At 46.1% G+C, this 21,537-nt stretch overlaps 1 protein-coding gene across 1 annotated transcript; it reads left to right on the top strand.

Moving 5' to 3' along the window:
* Nucleotides 1-19,978: 19,978 nt before the first annotated feature.
* Nucleotides 19,979-20,794, top strand: LOC124775592 (ankyrin repeat domain-containing protein 65-like). The gene has a single exon (XM_047250423.1). It carries the CDS (start codon nucleotides 19,979-19,981, stop codon nucleotides 20,792-20,794), a length of 816 nt encoding a protein of 271 aa, XP_047106379.1.
* Nucleotides 20,795-21,537: the final 743 nt, after the last annotated feature.

Here is a 21,537-nt window from a genome sequence, read left to right as displayed (position 1 = left end):
TTCATTGCCCCTGTTGCTGCCGTTTTGGCTAGGCCTGCTACTTTTTGTGCTACCATTGACAATTGTTTTGCTTCTCCACATTCTTTCTTTATTGTTAGTAATTCCCCTCGAATTTCTCCTATATGCGAAATTATTGCCTGAGTGTCCTTCTTACGCTGTTCTTCAGTTTCTTCCTTCTCCTTCTTACGCTGTTTCTCAGCTTCTTCCTTCTCCTTCTTGCGTTGTTTCTCATCTTCTTCTATCTCCTTCTTACGCTGTTCGTCAGCTTCTTCTTTCATTGATCGTAGGAAGCTCAGTATTGGATTAATGTCATCATTTTGATCCTCGTCACACATGGGTGATGTAACTCTGGACACTTGGGTGCTACAGCTCTGACGTGACCGAGCTGGCCTCTGTCTGCACTCGTTCCTTTGATAATAAACTTCTGCTGCCGTCTCGACCTGTGTGCCTGTCGCTGTTTCATCCTCTACCTCACTATCATGGTCGCGACGTTGCTCTAAGACCGCGTCCAAATCACCTTCCTCATCAATGACCCTGTCGTCCTGTGCTGCTCAAAATGTGCCCATCTCATCTCTGAACCTATCCTCGTCAGTAACCTGCCTTTTATCCATTACGCTATTCTCTTTTGCTTTAGTTTCGCTCAATGATAGTCGTGCCTTACTTCTCGTGATCATTCGTGAAAAAACAAATTTATCTAAAATTCACAATAAAAATCATCTACCCCAAATATTTTTCCACATAGACATAAAATTTCAACAACGCCGTTCCAACGCTGTAACTACAAGCACGGTTTGTTGTGGTACAGAAGCTGCACACAAACCCGACAAGTGTGATGAGGTACGGACACCACATCAAAGAAACACAAAAAAACAATGAACAAACAAAAAATATTACACTGAAAACAAAAACTGTAATCATGCGCCGCTAATAAAAACTAATCGCCGAACTACAAGAAACAGAACTTGGGTACTAATCATAAAAATAGTAGAGAAAAATAATTTGAATGTTCCTACTAAGAATACTGTTTGTTAATCAGTGATTCACAGGAAAGATCCGAGACTAAGGTACGCCATTTTATGCGAGGTGCCGGGGCAAGCAGTGTATTTAACACTAAATTCCTCTAGAATCTACATATATAAATGATGCTCTAAGCCCCCCCTATTCTAACTCCGACTTTTGCTGTTGCACATGGATTAAAAAATATACGCGAACTGACTGTAATCAACCCTGCAAGTGGAGTAGAAAAGAGTTTGGCACCTGCAATAATTTAATTTGATAAATAAGTTAAATAAAGGAAGGTTTCATTAACGTAGTGAGAAATGATGGGTTGCTCTACCGATTAACAGAATGAAAGTTCTGTCCAAAATAACGATATGATTTATTAAGACTAAACACAAAATAATAAACAAAAACACATGAAACATTTATAATACATCAAATTGGCTCAAATTGGATACTCAAACAAATGCTGTGAAGGTGAAGTTGTCCCTAAACTAGATTGTGAGGTTTATGACGAAGTGGTATGTGGAGCCAATTCCTTGCCACTCAAATCTTAAGAGAGACACACAGCTAACCCAACATTATTTACTGCTACTCAAGACAGAACAAAGTTAGAAAAAGACGAACAGGCGCGCTCTGCTGAGCTCTGATTATCACCTAGGAAAATCCCTATCTGCCGGTGCTGCGGACATACATTACCAAACTATGTTCTTACCTGCCAGAACACGATCTGGCATACCGGAGGCGATGGCTGGTTGCTTCGACGTCCTCGACCGAAAGGCGAGAGCCGACTACCTAGAGCACCCGTACAGGCCGAACACACAACATTCCCGCCCCCACGACAGTGGCCGTGGTTAAACGTTCCAATCAGCAACTCGAAAACCGGCGGAAAATTCCACTCCATTGCCGGAGCACTACCATTCCACCAATGGAGATTCTTGGAGCCACTTTCTGCGCTGATTTTGCTACGTCACGGAGCTATGCCCTGAGCAAGCCAATCACAGTTACTATTTTGCAGAAAGCGCGGGAATTTTCCCGCCACAACTGCCTGGGTACACAAGTCATTCCCACGCCTCACTGGTAGCCCGCCAGAAAGTGTTTTCGCTAAGATTCGGCGAAGTAATGGAACCTCTAGCCCAGCCGCTACTTCAGACCCCTCCAGGCGTGTCTTTTGACAATGTCGGCGTCTGCAAAGCATTCACTCGACTTCCTCACACCCGTCGGCTTAACCCTTTCCAGATCAGCGGAGCCCGCCTGTCACCGGACCATCCGGGTGACGAGAGACGCTGCGTGGGAAGTCCGCGTGTGAAGGAATAGCGACTTTTCACTGCATGCAATTAGAGACGAAAATCGTAAGATAGAAATATGAGAGGGGGCTCATGCCACCTCTCAACCTAAGGACTTCACAAACATCCATGCCCGAGGCAGAATTCTTACCTGCGACCGTAGCGGTCTTGCGGTTCCAGGCTGCAGCGCCTTTAACCGCACGGCCACTTCGGCCGGCCAGGTACATCAGGGCGAGTGTTTTTTGTATGAGAGTGATAGGTATACTCGATGCATAAATAAAATCTACGTTAAGTATTTGTGGGACGATATAGAACATGAGAGGGTTCGAGTTGATGTTGTTTTTTCTACTTGGAGGGTTTGTTAGATCCAATTGCTGAGGCGAGTAGCTACGAGAGCGCGAGGGATGTGACTGCAGCATATCTCCATCTCTCAGCGGTTAACTAAAGATGGGGCGAGCAATGTTCTCGGCTTAGGTACTGGGGGCGTGCTCTGGCCATGTGCTAAACCATTTGGGTAGTGCAACATAGTTTAGCTAGATTATTTACAGAGGAGTATGTCCGACGGTAGTATAATGGACCAGGCTGTGATGTGGGCGGTCTCGCGCTCATGGTGTGTGAGAGAGGAAAGGCAGACGATTTTGAGTCATCACAGGTGACTTAGGCTAGTGGCTTCGTTTGCCACAATTTTCTTGTGTTGGTAGCGAAACACGAACTGACCATCAGAATTGAGGCTTGCCTTATTTGTATAGACAAATTGTTATATAAGTTAATGTAGGTTAGTACACGTTAGTGTACGTTAGTAAATGGAAGCAAGCATTAGTACATGTTAGAAAACGGGGCGGTAAAAGGACGTAGTGGTCAGTAGGGACTTCAACTATTTCACTTCAAGTCCAGGTGGGCGTGGTAGTGGCGCAAATTGATTCCACTTCTAGGTGGACTTTGCAGTTTTCCCCATCATAGTGGTTTATTAATTGATCAGATTAATTATATAGTCATGTGAACTTTGTTACATTCACTTGCGGTGGTACTAAGCTAGGTGCGCGCGATGGCTCATGTGTATGGACATGTGTTTTCGCGACGATCTTGGATGAGATAATCGAAGCATGTGGGCTGAATAATGAGAATCAGGTGATCAGTTAACTTAGTGAGAGCGTTCTTTGTTCGACAGAGCGACATGGTCGATTGTGTGTTGTGACGTCAAGGAAGTTTCCAACTCGTTAGAAAAAACATTCCAGTTCGAGCGTGTCGGTTCATGTCTATCGGTTTTGAATTGCAAAGTTTATGGGGGTGAGAGCGTCCTTTGTGCTCCATCACACGTGCTGATGGCGTGGTATGAGGCATGAGGGTGGTTTTGACAAAGCAAGCGTGTCGTTTCCTGTCTGTTCGTGCTGGGAATTTGCGAACTTTAGGACCGATGTAGCTCTTAGCGTGTCACATGATAGAACTTTCCAAACATCTCGAGCGGTTGTGTGAGGTAGGTATCGGCAGGATCGAACCTGTTCAGAAAAATACATTTGGGGTGGAACGTGTACTTTGTGCAGCACGTGGTCGACAGGTTCTATCGTGTCCAGCGTTAAGTGCTCGTGGGCGCCAAATGATGCTTATGTGGCTGACCGTTTGTGGCTGGACTCTGAGGCGCTGCTCGCCGCCTACCTGGCGCGCTGGCCGGGGGCTGCGCGGGTGCCACTGGCCGCTTGACGGCAGCCGGCCAGGGAGCGGCCGATGGAGCGGGCTCAGCCGGCCGGCTTACGTCAGCTGCGCTCTGGAGTTCGCTGTGTGAGCACCAAGAAGTCAGTTGGGACACACCTGCAAGACCGTAATGCCTGAAATAGAGTCATTTTCCCACCTTGTGACTTAGCGTAGTACAAGTGACGAGATTTCAATAATTTAGCAGCGGAAGCACATGTGACCGTGAAAATTCAAACCTGGTGGACTTGGCCCAATTGGCTTTCTTCCCGCCATCTTAAATAACGTCCGGCAACGTCCTCATGTGGCTGAGATACGAACTCACACACAGTTGGACTCCAGACCCCGTAGCGAGCACGGTGGATGCTGCTGCGATCTCGAAGATGTGATGTTGGAAACAAGTGATGACGGTACTGTTTGAAATAAAGACTTCAGTCCTTTCCCCCCGAATTCACAGGAGGTGACTCAGGTGAGTAAAAGTGAATTTTATTATTATTTGACGAGATTTTCATAACTTGGGAGTGAAACAATAAGTGACAGCGAAAAGTTCAAACTTCGTAGGATGATGTGCACTTAGGTTAGTGCGTATGGCCCAATTGGTTTCTTTTTTTTTGTAGGTGTGACTGATTATCGTGTTCGAATTTGAATTTGTGACAGATTTTTTGTTGTGGATGTAAGGGAATTGGCTTTCTTGCCACAAAAATCGACCATCTTGAATAATAGTAAATAATTATAACTGCTAATAAATAATAGTAAATGATAATAATAATAAATAGAAGTACAAAATTATGGCACGTGAATTTGAACATGGCGGCATTTTCTTTGTTAGTGGAGGTAGGCCAATAATAATAAATAATAATAACTAATAAATGATAATAAATAATAACAAATGATGAATGACGATTAATAATAATATAGAAAAGTATGGTTTTGCAGCCATTATCGTTTTGGAATTTGAATTTGGAGGGAATTTTCTAGTTGAGGTAGGCCAATAATAATAAATAATAATAATAAATGATAATAAATGATAATCAATGATAATAAATGATAATGAATGATAATAATAAATGATAATCAATAATAATGAATAATAATAAAGACAAGTACGGTTTTGCATGCATTATCCTGTTGGAATTCATACTTGCCACTATTTTTTCTTCTGGAGGCTTAGGTTAGTAGACATAGAAAAATTAGTCTATTTTCTCGCCAAAATTCAAAATTCCCGCCGTTTTTTCTGGAGGTTGGTTAGTGGACATAGCACGATTGGCCTATTTTCCCGCCGATATCCGCCATCTTGGATGATGTCATGCACTGTTGCTAAGTCTACATACAGCCATCTTGGATGACGTTATCAGCGCCATTTTGAATTAATTTTCCAACAATGCAGTGGTACCGCATCCCCCTTGTCCCACTACTTACGCAGGCATGACCCACATTGAAAAAGGGGCAAGTTGATGACCATTATGCAATTTTATTTATTATCACATACTAAAACTTCAAAATTTTTCCTATTGACATGTTTCAGTCTCAAATCATGCTGGTGGTATCATTACTTGTTTCTTCTTGTTACCAAACCATCATCAGATGAAATGTTTAAAAAGAAACAAAAAAGGCATATAATATTTTAGGAAACTGAATTACAAATCTGACTTGCAAATGTAGGCAACTATACATACCTGCACACGTTACGTAGTACCTTGTTGACTGGAAAGGGCAAGAGAAACGTTCACAGTGTACACGTATCTGCAATTTGATTGTTCGTACTGAAGGCTTTCTTTTTACATGGTTTGTCTAATGATGACTTGATAATAAGCTGGAACAGCTGATGATACCTCCTGTGCTGCCTGAGGCAGAAAAGTATAACAATAAACATTACGCAGTGGTCACTGTGCGTCCCTAAGGCAGTATGATGAATCTGTGTAGACCAAAACATGCGCTCACCTGCACTCTCTTTTTTTCGGAAAACATACACTAAGACAAAAAAAAGGAAAAGAAAAAAGGGCACACCGCGAGAGCGAATTACCCCAATGGGACGGAAATCGGTAGATGTGATGTGCATGTACAGACAAACAAATGATTACAGTTTCAGGAAAAAATCTGAATGATTACTTCAAAAGAAAGAGCTTCACAAAGTGTCCAAGTCAATAAAGCCGTTATACAAGTAGTTACTCCTCTCAGATGATTAAGTTATTAGAAGTCATCCTGAGGGATGTCATGACAAATTCTGTCCAATTGGCACGTTAGATCGTCTAAATGCCCATAATGTTGCAAACGTTCTCAACTGGGGAGAGATCTGGCGACCTTGCTGGCAAAAGTAGGGTTTGGCAAGCACGAAGATAAGTGGGCGGGTATTATTTTACTAAAATAGAAGCCCAGGACGGCCTGCCTTGAAGGGCAACCAACCTGGACGCAGAATATCGTCGACTTACCGCTGTGCTGTAAGGATATCGCGGATGACAACCAGAGGCGCTCTGTTACGAAATACGTGGCACACCAAACCTTCACTCCTGGTTGTCGGGCCGTATGGCTGGCGACAGATAGTCAGGCTTGCATCCCACTGTTGTCCGTGGCGACTTCGGGCATGTCTACGGACACGAATCTCATTGACTAGATTAGAATTGTGGTGTCACCGCCAGACACCACACTTGCTAGGTGGTAGCTTTAAATCGGCCGCGGTCCATTAGTACATGTCGGACTCGCGTGTCGCCACTGTTAGTGATCGCAGACGGAGCGCCACTACACGGCAGGTCTCGAGAGACGGACTAGCACTCGCCCCAGTTGTACGGACGACGTAGCTAGCGATGCACACTGACGAAGCCTCGCTCATTTGCAGAGCAAATAGTTAGAATAGCCTTCAGCTAAGTCAATGGCTACGACCTAGCAAGGCGCCATTAGCCTTACATAGCTTGTATCTAAAGAGTCTCACTTGTATCGTCAAGAGCGATGTACCACAAGGATGGATTAAAGTTAAGTATTCCAGGAGCTACGTACTTTTCTTTATAGCATTCATTACGTATCCTGTTTCAGACCTCACGCCATCCTTCGTGTGCTTATAGCGTGCATTTTGGTCTCCTCAAACCACACTGTGTCGGCACTTCTGTCGACACATCAAGAATTGTCTTCAGTGATGAGTCCCGCTTCGAACTGAGCACTGATGACCAAACGAATGGCAAATCTGGCAGCAAGTGCGTAATATGTTCGGTTTTCAGCAGTTTGAAAGTCTGTCAAACACGGCAAGAACTTGGGCAACGTTATCTTTGTCCCGCTGGATATAATACCGCGAGCGGAATAGACTGAGTTTCGCAAGATCACTATTGCGGAAACCAAATTGAATCCTTTAGAGGAGAAATTCTTTCTCCATAAAGCTCATAATAGGCGTGTTCCATAATCCTTCAAGAGACTTAAGCCAACGATATGGGCTTATAACAATGTGCATACGTGTGAAGCTTCTCCTTGTAAACGGTAACGAATTCAGCATTGCTCCACATCTTACAAGTGGGAGTGCACACATACTGTCGTCACCAGCAGACGCGCAATCTCAGGGCACGTGTGGAGAGAGCGGTAGGTGTGGGGGTTGCGGGTAGACTCTTGTAGGGGAACTGCCAAGCGCTACAGGGATCTGCTGTCACCTCTGCTTTGATTAGTATCTAGAAAGATTTCCAGTGAAAATGCAACAAAAGCAGCGATTTATTTTCATCTGGCTTTTTAACCATCTATGACTTTCGGAGAAGCATCATGAGTGGCGAATTTTGAGTAATGCTTGCGTTTCTCTTATTGTCATATTAAAATTATCTTTCTTTGTTAAAAAAAACACGCAATTTACACAGTGTCAACTCACTAACAAGTACCGACATAATTGTGAGAAAATTCTGAAATTATGGCTGATTAGTTTTATTCAGTGAGGAACTGAGAAAAAGTAAGTTCAATAGCTTATAAAAAAGCACATCCTCAGTACAAAAATAAACTTGTATTGCCTTCACTTATGCTGTTCCAAAAGCCACAACATTTTTCGTTTCACCAGCTATCGAAGGCCCTTAAAAATTACATTCTTTCATCGTAAAAGTCAAGTTAGTGTAATAACATGGAAGGTAATGAAGTTTTGATTAATAACTATATGACAAAATACTCTTTGTGTGCTATCATTTGCCAAAGTCTCATTTCGATATGGCAAAATATGAGGAATGGCGTGTATATTTCGTTCTGGCCTTATCATTGGCGCGTGCGATATCAAATGAGTGTGCTACATCACATCAACTTTCTCGAGACTGGTGATAGATAGAGACCTCCACCCAAGTCTAAAGAACAGTATCTTAGCTAATTTTTGTATGGAGCAACATATTATGTAATGTGCACCAAATACAAAAACATAGCGATCACTATTTTTCACTGCAAACTTTTTCAGACTTCATGCAGTGCCTTGTTTAAATGGACCTACGGCCTTGCCGCAATGGTAACACCGGTTCCCGTTAGATCACCGAAGTTGTGCGCCCTCGGGCTGGGTCAGCACTTGTACGGGTAACCATCTGGTCTGTTGAGCGCTCTTGGCAAGCGGGGTGTAGTCAGCCGTTGTGAGGCAAACTGAGGAGCTGCTTGATTGAGAAGTACGGGCTCCGGTCTCATAAACTGACATACGGCTGGGAGACCAGTGTCCTGACTACATTCCCCTCCATATCCTCATCGAGTGACGCCTGTGGGCTGCGGATGACACGGCGGCCTAGCGGTACCTTTGGGCCTTCAAATGGTTCAAATGGCTCTGAGCACTATGGGACTCAACTGCTGAGGTCATTAGTCCCCTAGAACTTAGAACTAGTTAAACCTAACTAACCTAAGGGCATCACAAACATCCATACCCGAGGCAGGATTCGAACCTGCAACCGTAGCGGTCTTGCGGTTACAGACTGCAGCGCCTTTAACCGCACGGCCACTGCGGCCGGCCCTTTGGGCCTTCGTGGCCTGTTCGGGAGGAATTTCGTTTTCGTCTTGATTAAATATAAATATCATAACAACTTCGACCATTAAGGAAATGATGAGCCCGTTGTAACAAAGTTGACATATAAAGATATGAGTAAAGCAAAAATTAATTTTTTACCGATTAGTTTCCGTAAAATCTTTTGAGAAAAATTGCAGGACATGCGCCTCGATTCTATCATCGCGGAGTATGGCCAACTGGCCCAAAACGGGCAAATAACATCCGCCTCCCCTTCCGAACAAACAAATGAACTTGCCAGTGCTTCAGACGAAAACTGGTTACTGCACATCTGTCACTGTATGCTGTGTGTACTCTCTCTACTGTCTGTAGCATCTCAGCAGTAAATGGAGCATGACAACGATATTTTGACCTAGCTTCCAGTAATGTGTTTCTGACAGTTCGTTGTTACACTCTGTCTGTAACCTCTGCCCACATTTCAGCCGATGCCATCCATCTATTTGTCAGAGACAGTAGAAAAATCGTTCGACTCTTTCGTGGTGTATTCGTTGTGGAAGAACTTGTGGCTGCTTTTTTAGGCGCAATGTTGTCCTCAGAACATCAAGCCACCACTAATTCTGCAGTTATTCCACTATAGACAACTTTCTCTGTGATCTGTTGATATGAGACTTCCATGTTACTCATGCAAAATTGTTGCCTTCACCTGAAAAATTCCAGTAACGTTAGGCACACGAAATAACCATTTCCTTCGATATTACTGAGAACGAACCATGTGTAACAAAACTACTTGGGTGAGTGACTACTGTATTGTAATGACTGAATAATGATGTACGTTGTGAGATTCTTTCTACTGTTGGCATCATTTCAATTGGTAAGCCTGTTACAAATATGGCACTGTCAATTTCTGACGAACTTAAAGAAAGTAGAAAACTTTTTTTAGTATAAGTAACAGCAGAACTTAATAAATCCTGCTGTCTAATTGCATCAGTGATGATTTTTTTATGTGGGCCTTAGAGTGTAGTATAAGGCATATTTCCGCGCCTAATGTTTGCTATGCTAACGATAACGACTTCATAAGAACCTATTATGAATCTAGAAGTAGTTTTAAATTTAAAACAAACAGCAAGAAAGTTTATGTGTATCAATGCAACAATGGAGTCGTAACATAACAGACCGAATTAATGAAAACCAACGACATATAACTGCAATCGGGCTGATGGTATGTGGAAATTTGTGGACGACTGGTATTCGAGTTCGGATTTCCTGCTTAACGCCAGCCGCTCCCCTTGACTACCTCAGCTGTCTAGGCATACTGCTCATCCGAACCAGATTCCCCCCCCCCCCCCTCCTCTGTCCCTCTGTCCCGCTCAGGTAGCGCTCCTGTCAATTCTTGTGCTGGCAGCTCCGCCTGAATCCCACAGGAGTTCAGACGTAACGTGCATTCGTATTGAAACAATCGTAAAAGCTGTCGCGTTCAAATGTATACAGGGTGGTCCATTGATCGTGACCGGGCCAAATATCTCACGACATAAGCGTCAAACGAAAAAACTACGAGGAACGAAACTTGCCTAGCTTGAAGGGAGAAACCAGATGGTGCTATGGTTGGCCCATTGGATGGCCTGCCATAGGTGAAACGGATATCAACTGTGTTTTTTTAAAATAGGAACCCCCATTTTTTATTACATATTCGTGTAGTACGTAAAGAAATATGGATGTTTTAGTTGGCCCACTTTTTCACTTTGTGATAGATGGTGCTGTAATAGTCACAGACATATGCCTCACAATTTTAGACGAACAGTTGATAACAGGTAGGTTTTTAAATTAAAATACAGAACGTAGATACGTTAGAACATTTTATTTCGGTTGTTCCAATGTGATATATGTACCTTTGAGAACTTATAACTCTGAGAACGCATGCTGTTACAGCGTGATTAAATACGACATTAATGCAATAAATGCTCAAAATGATGTCCGTCCACCTCAATGCATTTGGCAATACGTGTTACGACATTCCTCGCGACAGCGAGTAGTTCGCCTCTACATCTACATCTACATCTACATGATTACTCTGCAATTCACATTTAAGTGCTTAGCATAGGGTTCATCGAATCACAATCATACTATCTCCCTGCCATTCCACTCCCGAATATCGCGTGGGAAAAACGAACACCTACACCTTTCTGTTCGAGCTCTGATTTCTCTTATTTCATTTTGATGATCATTCCTACCTATGTAGGTTGGGCTCAACAAAGTATTTTCGCATGTGGTCTTTCCAACTGAAGTTGTTCGTAGTTTTTACACCCAGTTACTTAGTTGAATTGACAGCCTTGAGAATTGTACTATTTATCAAGTAATCGAATTTCAACGGATTTCTTTTGGAACTCACGTGGATCACCTCACACTTTTCGTTATTTAGCGTCAACTGCCACCTGCCACACCATACAGCAATATTTTATAAATAGCTTTGCAACTGATATTGGTCTTCGAATGACCTTATTAGACGGTAAATTACAGCATCATCTGCGAACAACCTAAGAGAACTGCTCAGATTGTCACGCAGGTCATTTATATAGATCAGGAACAGCAGAGGTCCCAGGGCGCTTCCCTGGGGAACACCTGATATCACTTCAATTTTACTCGATGATTTGCCGCCTATTACTACGAACTGCGACCTTCCTGACAGGAAATCACGAATCCAGTCGCACAACTGGGACGATACCCCATAGGACCGCAGCTTGATTAGAAGTCGCTTGTGAGGAACGGTGTCAAAAGCTTTCCGGAAATCTAGAAATACGGAATCAACTAGAAATCCCCTGTCGATAGCGGCCATTACTTCGTGCAAATAAAGAGCTAGCTGCGATGCACAAGAACGATGTTTTCTGAAACCATGCTGATTACGTATCAATAGATCGTTCCCTTCGAGGTGATTCATAACGTTTGAATACAGTATATGCTCCAAAACCCTACTGCAAACCGACGTCAATGATATAGGTCTGTAGTTCGATGGATTACTCCTACTACCCTTCTTAAACACTGGTGCGACCTGCGCAATTTTCCAATCTGTAGGTGCAGATCTATCGGTGAGCGAGCGGTTGTATATGATTGCTAAGTAGGGAGCTATTGTATCAGCATAATCTGAAAGGAACCTAATCGGTATACAATCTGGACCTGAAGACTTAACCGTATCAAGCGATTTGAGTTGCTTCGCAACCCCTAAGGTATCTACTTCTATGAAACTCATGCTAGCAGCTGTTCGTGTTTCAAATTCTAGAATATTCCATTCGTCTTCCCTGGTGAAGGAATTTCGGAAAACTGCCTTCAATAACTCCGCTTTAGCGACACAGTCGTCGGTAACAGTACCATCGGCACTGCGCAGCGAAGGTATTGACTGGGTCTTATCGCTTGTGTACTTTACATACGACCAGAATTTTTTCGGATTATCTACCAAATTTCGCGAAAATGTTTCGTTGTGGAACCTACACTCCTGGAAATTGAAATAAGAACACCGTGAATTCATTGTCCCAGGAAGGGGAAACTTTATTGACACATTCCTGGGGTCAGATACATCACATGATCACACTGACAGAACCACAGGCACAGAGACACAGGCAACAGAGCATGCACAATGTCGGCACTAGTACAGTGTATATCCACCTTTCGCAGCAATGCAGGCTGCTATTCTCCCATGGAGACGATCGTAGAGATGCTGGATGTAGTCCTGTGGAACGGCTTGCCATGCCATTTCCACCTGGCGCCTCAGTTGGACCAGCGTTCTTGCTGGACGTGCTGGACCGCGTGAGACGACGCTTCATCCAGTCCCAAACGTGCTCAATGGGGGACAGATCCGGAGAACTTGCTGGCCGGGGTAGTTGACTTACACCTTCTAGAGCACGTTGGGTGGCACGGGATACATGCGAACGTGCATTGTCCTGTTGGAACAGCAAGTTCCCTTGCCGGTCTAGGAATGGTAGAACGATGGGTTCGATGACGGTTTGGATGTACCGTGCACTATTCAGTGTCCCCTCGACGATCACCAGTGGTGTACGGCCAGTGTAGGAGATCGCTCCCCACACCATGATGCCGGGTGTTGGCCCTGTGTGCCTCGGTCGTATGCAGTCCTGATTGTGGCGCTCACCTGCATGGCGTCAAACACGCATACGACCATCATTGGCACCAACGCAGAAGCGACTCTCATCGCTGAAGACGACACGTCTCCATTCGTCCCTCCATTCACGCCTGTCGCGACACCACTGGAGGCGGGCTGCACGATGTTGGGGCGTGAGCGGAAGACGGCCTAACGGTGTGCGGGACCGTAGCCCAGGTTCATGGAGACGGTTGCGAATGGTCCTCGCCGATATCCCAGGAGCAACAGTGTCCCTAATTTGCTGGGAAGTGGCGGTGCGGTCCCCTACGGCACTGCGTAGGATCCTACGGTCTTGGCGTGCATCCGTGCGTCGCTGCGGTCCGGTCCCAGGTCGACGGGCACGTGCACCTTCCGCCGACCACTGGCGACAACATCGATGTACTGTGGAGACCTCACGCCCCACGTGTTGAGCAATTCGGCGGTACGTCCACCCGGCCTCCCGCATGCCCACTATACGCCCTCGCTCAAAGTCCGTCAACTGCACATACGGTTCACGTCCACGCTGTCGCGGCATGCTACCAGTGTTAAAGACTGCGATGGAGCTCCGTATGCCACGGCAAACTGGCTGACACTGACGGCGGCGGTGCACAAATGCTGCGCAGCTAGCGCCATTCGACGGCCAACACCGCGGTTCCTGGTGTGTCCGCTGTACCGTGCGTGTGATCATTGCTTGTACAGCCCTCTCGCAGTGTCCGGAGCAAGTATGGTGGGTCTGACACACCGGTGTCAATGTGTTCTTTTTTCCATTTCCAGGAGTGTATTAAAGGCATCTCGCATTGAAGTCCGTGCTAAACTTCGCGCGTCTGTAAATTTTAGCTAATCTTCGGGATTTCGCGTTCTTCTGAACTTTGCATGCTTTTTCCATTGCCTCTGCAACAGCGTTCGGACCTGTTTCGTGTACCATGGGGGAACAGTTCCATCTCTTACCAATTTATGAGGTATGAATCTCTCAATTACTGTTGCTACTATATCTTTGAATTTGAGCCACCTCTCGTCTACATTTGCATAGTCAGTTCGGAAGGAATGGAGATTGTCTCTTAGGAAGGCTTCTAGTGACACTTTATTCGCTTTTTTAAATAGAATTATTTTGCGTTTGTTTCAGGTGGATTTCGAAGAAACGGTATTGAGCCTAGCTACAACGACCTTGTGATCACTAATCCCGGTATCAGTCATGATGCTCCCTACTAGCTCTGGATGGTTTGTGGCTGAGAGGTCAAGTGTGTTTTCGCAACAATTTACAATTCGCGTGGGTTCGTGGACTGACTGCTCGAAATAATTTTCGGTGAAAGCATTTAGGACAATGTCGGAAGATGTTTTCTGCCTACCACCGGTTTTGAACAAGTATTTTAGCCAACATATCGAGGGAAGGCTGAAGTCCCCACCAACTATAACCGTATGAGTCGGGCATTTATTTGTTACGAGACTCAAATTTTCACTGAACTGTTCAGCAACTATATCATCAGAGTCTGGGGATCGGTAGAAGGAGCCAATTATTAACTTAGTTCGGCTGTTAAGTATAACCTCCACCCATACCAATTCGCAGAGAGTATCTACTTCGACTTCACTACAAGATAAACCACTACTGATAGACACAAACATTCCACCACCAATTGTGCCTAATCTATCTTTCCTGAACACCGTCTGAGACTCCGTAAAAATTTCTACAGAACTTATTTCAGGCTTTAGCCAGCTTTCTGTACCTATAACGATTTCAGCTTCTGTGCTTTCTATTAGGGCTTGAAGCTCAGGGACTTTCCCAGCACAACTACAACAAATTACAACTACAATTCCGACTGTTCCTTGATCCAAGCATATCCTGTATTTGCCATGCACCCTTTGAGATTGCAGCCCACCCTGTACTTTCCCGATGCCTTCTAACCTAAAAAAACCGCCCAGTCCACGCCACACAGCCTCCGCTACCCGTGTAGCCACCAGCTGAGTGTAGCCAATTGCTGACCTATTCGGCGGAACCCAAAACACCACCACCCTATGGCGCAAGTCAAGGAATCTGCAGCCAACACGGTTGCAAAACCGTCTGAGCCGCTGATTCAGACCCTCCACCCAGCTCTGCACCAGTCGGTTCTGTCAACGATGCTGCAGATGGTGAGCTCTGCCTTCATCTCATAAGCAAGACCGGCAGCCTTCACCAAATCAGATAGCCGCTGGAATCCAGAGAGGATTTCCTCAGATCCAAAGCGACACACGTCATTAGTGCTGACATGTGCCACCACCTGCAGCTGGCTACACCCTGTGTTCTTCATGGCATCCGGAAGGACCCTTTCCACATCAGGAATGACTCCACGCGGAATGCACACAGAGTGCACAAGGGATTTCTTCCCCTCCTTAGCCGCCATATCCCTAAGGGGCCCCATTACGCGCCTATCATTGGAGCTCCTAACTATCAGTAAGCCCACCCACTGCGATTGCCTGGACCTTGAAGGCTGAGAATCATCCCTTGAAACAGGGCAGGCAGCTGCATCTGGCTCAGCCAGAGACAGTACCCGAAACCTGTTTGTCAGACGCACTGGGGAGGCTTTGTGATCAGCCTCCGGGGACGTGTTTCGCTGTCTGCCACGCCTTGGAACGACCTCCCAATCAACCACAGGCGAGGGCTCAGCCCAACTGCAGACAGCAACCGGGGCAATCACAGCGGCAGACCGATCTGGGGACAGATGGGACGAGGTTGACATCCCCGTGATACCCAAGTCCGGCTCCCCACAGTGGCGCCCATTGGCAATAGCCTCAAGCTGCGCGACCGAAGTCAGCGCCACCTGCAGCTGTGAGTGACGGGATGCCAACTCAGCCCTCATCTGAACACAGCAATCACAGTCTGTAATGTTTGCACATACATTGACAATGCGCTGACGCATGTTGTCAGGCGTTGTTGGTGGATCACGATATCAAATATATCGTGCAGTGAAACATGTTGTAGTAACATCGGTAGAACATTACGTAGGAAATCAGCATTCATTGTACCATTTAGATTGCCATCGATAAAATGGGAGCCAATTATCCTTCCTCCCATAATGCGGAACCATACATGAACCCGCCAAGGTCGCTGATGTTCCACTTGTCGCAGCCATCATGGATTTTCCGTTGCCCAGTAGTGCATCTTATGCCGGTTTACGTTACCGCTGTTAGTGAATGACGCTTCGTCGCTAAATAGAACGCGTGCAAAAAGTTTGTCATCGTCCTGTAATTTCTCTTGTGCCCAGTGGCAGAACTGTATACGATGTTCAAAGTCGTCGCCATGCAATTCCTGGTGCTATCGATGTTGATTTAGCATTCTCAACACAGACGTTTTTGAGATTCCCGATTGTCACGCAGTTTGGCTGCTTCTGATGTGCGGATTAGCCGCGACAGCAGCTAAAATAGCTACTTGGGCATATCCTTTGTTGCAGGTCTTGGTTAACGTTTCACATGTCCCTGAACTCTTCCTGTTTCCTTAAATAACGTAAATATCCCGTGAACGGTCCGGACACTTAGATGATGTCGTCCAGGATACCGAGCAGCATACGTAGCACACGCCTGTTGGGCATTTTGATCGCAATAGCCCTATATCAACACGATATCGACCTTTTTCGCAATTTGTAAATGGTCCATTTTAACACGGGCAGTGTGTCATGAAGCAAATACCGTCCGCACTGGAGGAATGTTACGTGATACCACGTAATTATACATTTGTGAGCCATTTGTGAGCCATCTGTCACAAAACAAAGAAAGTGGTCCAACTAAAACATTCATATTCGTTTATGTACTACACCAATATGTAATAAAAATGGGGGTTCCTATTTAAAAAAAAACGCAGTTGATATACGTTTGACCTATGGCAGCGCCATCTAGCGGACTAACCATAGCGCCATCTGTTTCACCACTTCAAGCTAGACAAATTTTCCGTCTTTGTAGTTTTTTCGTATGAAGCTTATTTCGTGAGATATTTGGCCCGATCACGTGGTGCCTGGTCTGTCTGATATGTCAGACAGAGGAGAAACCATGCATACATGTACAGGGTGTTTGGAAATTCTCGTTACGGACATCTAGGACTTGGAGAAGGAAGTGAATACATAACCCATATCCGGAAACGTCATCCAACGGCGTTACAGAGCGTCAAAGTTGCAGGCTGTAGCGCCTGTAAATGTTTGCATCTACAGGGTTACCTGATGATGATGTTACAAACTTTCTAGGGTGATGAAGAAGGATAAATGCATCAGTATGAGGTAATAGTCCCTGAAACGGAAACGAACGAGGCGAAAGTTATTATCGAGAACCGTTCTGATACCTCTGACAGTGGAATTCATTTACCGGTATTGTTGTTTATGAGACTGTATGGTAGTCAACTTTGAGAGGTGGTAGTATGGACCAGAACAAGAAAAAATGTCCAGTAAACATGGCTCTAAAATGCATATCCTAAGAGCTATGAGCACTTGTTCAGTAGAAGAGGTGTGTTTCACAGTAGCGAAGATAAACAAGTGCTCATAGCTCCTCAGGCATACATTTTAGAGCCCATGTTTACTGGATTTGTTTCCTGTTTTGCTCCATACTTCCACCACTGAAAGTCTCCTTCCACACAATCTCAGCAGCAACAGCACCTGTACATATATTCCACTGTCAGAGGTATCAGAACGGTTTTCGCTAAAACTTTCGATTCATTCGTTTGCGGTACAGAGACCCTTACCTGATATTGATATATTTGTCCTGCTCCACTATCGTAGAAAGTTTTTAGGATCAACACGGAATCACCCTGCATATAAGGTGAATCACCTAAAACATGCACCGCAAATATTACGGAAATGGAAAGCGCTATTAATGTGTGGTTTTCACAGAATGGATTGGCAGTCTGAGTATTGTTAGCCAATCAACAGACTATAATAATACTTAGAAAGTTTAATTTTGTGCAAATATACACTTCATTAAATGGAACAATGCCTATTAGCAGTAACGAATTAAAATCACCTGCGGTAGCACACACTGGAGAACAACAGAAGTGCATACACTAGTTATGTTGATTCTGACTAGTAACGAGACAATAAAACATCACAAGTTGGATTAAAAATGACCACTAGCAGCGGAAATATATGCTTACAGTCCGTATTGAATGACTGCTCCATACATACTAGTTTTTCAGCGGAGATGTGCGAGCAGGCTGCAATAATACATCGTTGCATAACGTCGCGTGTAGATGGCATGTCTTTGTAGGCAGCTTTCCCCACAGAAAAAAACTCTACACACATCAAATCCTGGGAATGGATTGGCCAAGGCAGAGGTCCTTTCCTTCCAGTCCAACGATTTGGAAGCAATTAGTGAAAACATGCTGTAGTACTTCGTGCAATATGTGCTGAACAGTCATGATACTGGTACCACAGGTTCCTAGTAGTCTCCAGAGTAACGTCTTTTAGCATCTGTGGAAGATGATCTGTTAGAAGACTGAAACTTATGCGCGTTCAGTGTTCCGTCTATGACAAATGGGTCTATGAGCTGATGGTTCACTATCCCACACAACACATTTACACTCCATGGACGCTGACGTTCCACCTGATGAAGCCAACGGGGATTGCCGCCAGACTAATAGTGCTTGTTTGAGCGGTTTACATGGTCCTGATTGGTAAATGTGGTTTCATTACTAAACAAGTTACATGATACATCTGAAGTATTCTGTCTTGATGCCCACATACTGAAGTTAACATGGATCTGGTGATCGTTTCCTTGACACTCTTGAAGGAGAGAAATGTGACTGGGATGGAACCTATGTCAATGAAGATAGCATTGGACACTTTACTGACTCATGCCGCTTTCTCGTGCGACTTCGAGGGCACTAACGTGCGGATCAACTGCAACAACAGCAAAAACATTAACTTCCCCCTTTTCTGTCGTCACTTTTTTTCTTCTGTTACGCTGTTTTGGTGTTACACAACCACTTGCACGTAACTGGCTGAAGAACTTGATAAATAACTGCCCAGATGGTCGACGTCGTTTGGTATATCTTGTCACATACTCCATAGAAGAATGAACTGCATTCTTGCTACACTCTTCATCGTGAGCGTGTCGGCTTTTGCTGCATTGGTAAATCCAATCGTTTACTGACGACCTACTAGTTAGGCTGTCACACACTAACTAACCCACAAGTCGCAATGCTCTCAAGAAATACACAAGCCCCTAAGTATTATTACGATGTGTTTCTTGGCTAACAATACGAGCACCTGATGGCAATCCATTCTGTTAAAACCGTATATCAGTAACATTTCCCATTTCCGCAATATTTGCGGTGCAAGTTTTAGATGATTCATCCTGTATACATACATTTACTGGAGCCGGCGACTATAAGATTGACGCTGTGACATTGGATGATATTTTCGGACACTGATTCTTATTCAAAACATTATGTGCTCAGTCCACTCTACAAGCCCTAGCAGTTTCTAATGGGGATTTCCCAGCACCCTGTATGTGTATATATTTTCATCACACCACTTGCTGAGACTGCAACTTGCTGAAATTTTTCCAGTTAAAGGCTACTATGTCTTTATAGCCGGTGACGATGTGTCAAGCATTAGGAGACGAAACGTTAGGCGCAGACATATAACTTAGACTACAGTCTTAGACCCGTGCAATAAAACTGCCACGGACGGAAAAACTGGCCTTCATTGTGTGTTATGTAATTTTATGCTGTCAGGAAGACTCGCAAATGAAAATGACCCAGAAGGACCCGATGGTGGAAGACGTACTGCAGTGGACGCCACTGCGGTTTGCTGAGGAGACGAACGCCTGGTATTGGGTGGATTTGTTGCAGCAGGCTGGTGTACCAGAACAGGATCTGACAATTACAAAGACGAAACTCCGCAACGAAGAAAGTGCCGCCCAAATAATGAGGGCAGCTTGTGAGTCGGGGTACATATCCCTGCTGAACTTCGACTGTCTGTGGACCCATCGCTGGTGAAGGCGATGCTGGACTCATACGGCTCGACGGCGCTGCACGTGGCGGCTTCGAACCGGCGCAACGCGGCCGTCAGGATCCTGCCGGGAGCCGGGGCCGACGTGCAGGCCACCGACCTGCGGGGGCGGACAGCGCTGCACGCTGCTGCCGAGAACGACGCCATCGCGTCCATCCACGTGCTGCTCGAGCACGGCGCCAACGTCTGCGCCAAGGACTGCGACGGCAAGACGGCCACCCTCCTGGCCCAGGAGTGCGGCCACACTGCCGCGGCCAACACCCTTGACCTGAGCGGCTGCATGCAGTGGTCCATGCGCAAGCTCATCATCGCGGCCGAGGCGGGCAACGTGGAAGCCGTCCGCCAGATGCTGCCGGCCGTGAAGACGGTTGTGAAGCCGGGCGAGTGGCCGCACCTGCACTGGGCGACGCTCAACGGCAGCGCGACGGTGGTGCGCACTCTGCTGGCCGCGGGCCTCGACCCCAACGGCAGCGACCGGCACGGCAACACCGCGCTGCACGTGGCGGCGGCGCGCGGCCGGCCCGCCACCACCGCGGCGCTCGTCGACGCCGGCGCCGACCTGGACGCGGCCGACTCGAGCGGCTCGACGGCGCTGCACTACGCGGTGCGCACCGACAACGTGCCGGTGGCGCGGCTGCTGCTGGCGGCGGGGGCCGCGCCGGACCCGCGCGACGACCAGGGCCAGACGCCGCTGCACCGCGCCGTCGCCAGGGGCTCCGCCGCCGCCGTCGCGGCGCTGCTGCGCGCCGGCGCCAGCCCCGACGTCGCCGACGGCGCCAGCCGGACGCCCGCCGACCTCGCGCAATAGCTCGGCTACAAGGACGTCCTCAGGTGCCTGCGGCTCGCGCCGCACTGACCAAGTGCGCGATCTTCCATCTCTTGTCTACAGAAATAAACGAGGCGTTGCACACACGGATGAAGCTGTTCTTCACCTCCCTTTACTATCCATTGTGGTTTCAGTTCACCTACTGCTTGATCTAGAAAGATATCTTCTTCCTAAGTAATCGTGCCTTGGACATCCACTGCATATAGTGAATCAGTTTCTGTAGTCTACAAAAATTTGTTCTACATTCACATCTGTACTGTGCAATCCGCCATACTACGTGTACCACCATTACCGAGCGAGGTGGCGCAGTGGCTAGCACACTGGACTTGCATTCGGGAGGACGATGGTTCAATCCCATGTCCGACCATCCTTATTTAGGTTTTCTGTGATTTTCCTAAATCGCTCCTGGTAAATGCCGGGATGCTTCCTTCGAAAGGGCACGGCCGACTTCCTTTCCTAATCTGATGAGGCCGATGACCTCGCTGTCTGGTCTCCTCCCCCCAAAACAACCCAACCCACCATTAATTCCCCTACTACTGTTTCATGCATGAATGGTGCAAGAGAAAACTGACTGCTCGTGAGCTTTCGTACTAGTAGCTACATTTACCGTCATGATCCTTTTGCGATCTTGTAGGAGGAACTAATATGTTGGTTTGCCCTTCTGCCTTCGGGATTTCAGTGTTAAACTGCACCGTAAAGCACAACACCTCTCTTCTAGCGTCTGC

This window comes from Schistocerca piceifrons, chromosome 2 (genome assembly GCF_021461385.2).
Source record: "Schistocerca piceifrons isolate TAMUIC-IGC-003096 chromosome 2, iqSchPice1.1, whole genome shotgun sequence".
Lineage (NCBI taxonomy): Eukaryota > Metazoa > Arthropoda > Insecta > Orthoptera > Acrididae > Schistocerca > Schistocerca piceifrons.
This window is presented reverse-complemented; position numbering and strand designations above follow the sequence as displayed.

Bases quoted from the DNA above. Each gene is read 5' to 3' on its own strand.
- LOC124775592 (XM_047250423.1), top strand. From the start codon at position 19,979: ATGCTGGACTCATACGGCTCGACGGCGCTGCACGTGGCGGCTTCGAAC.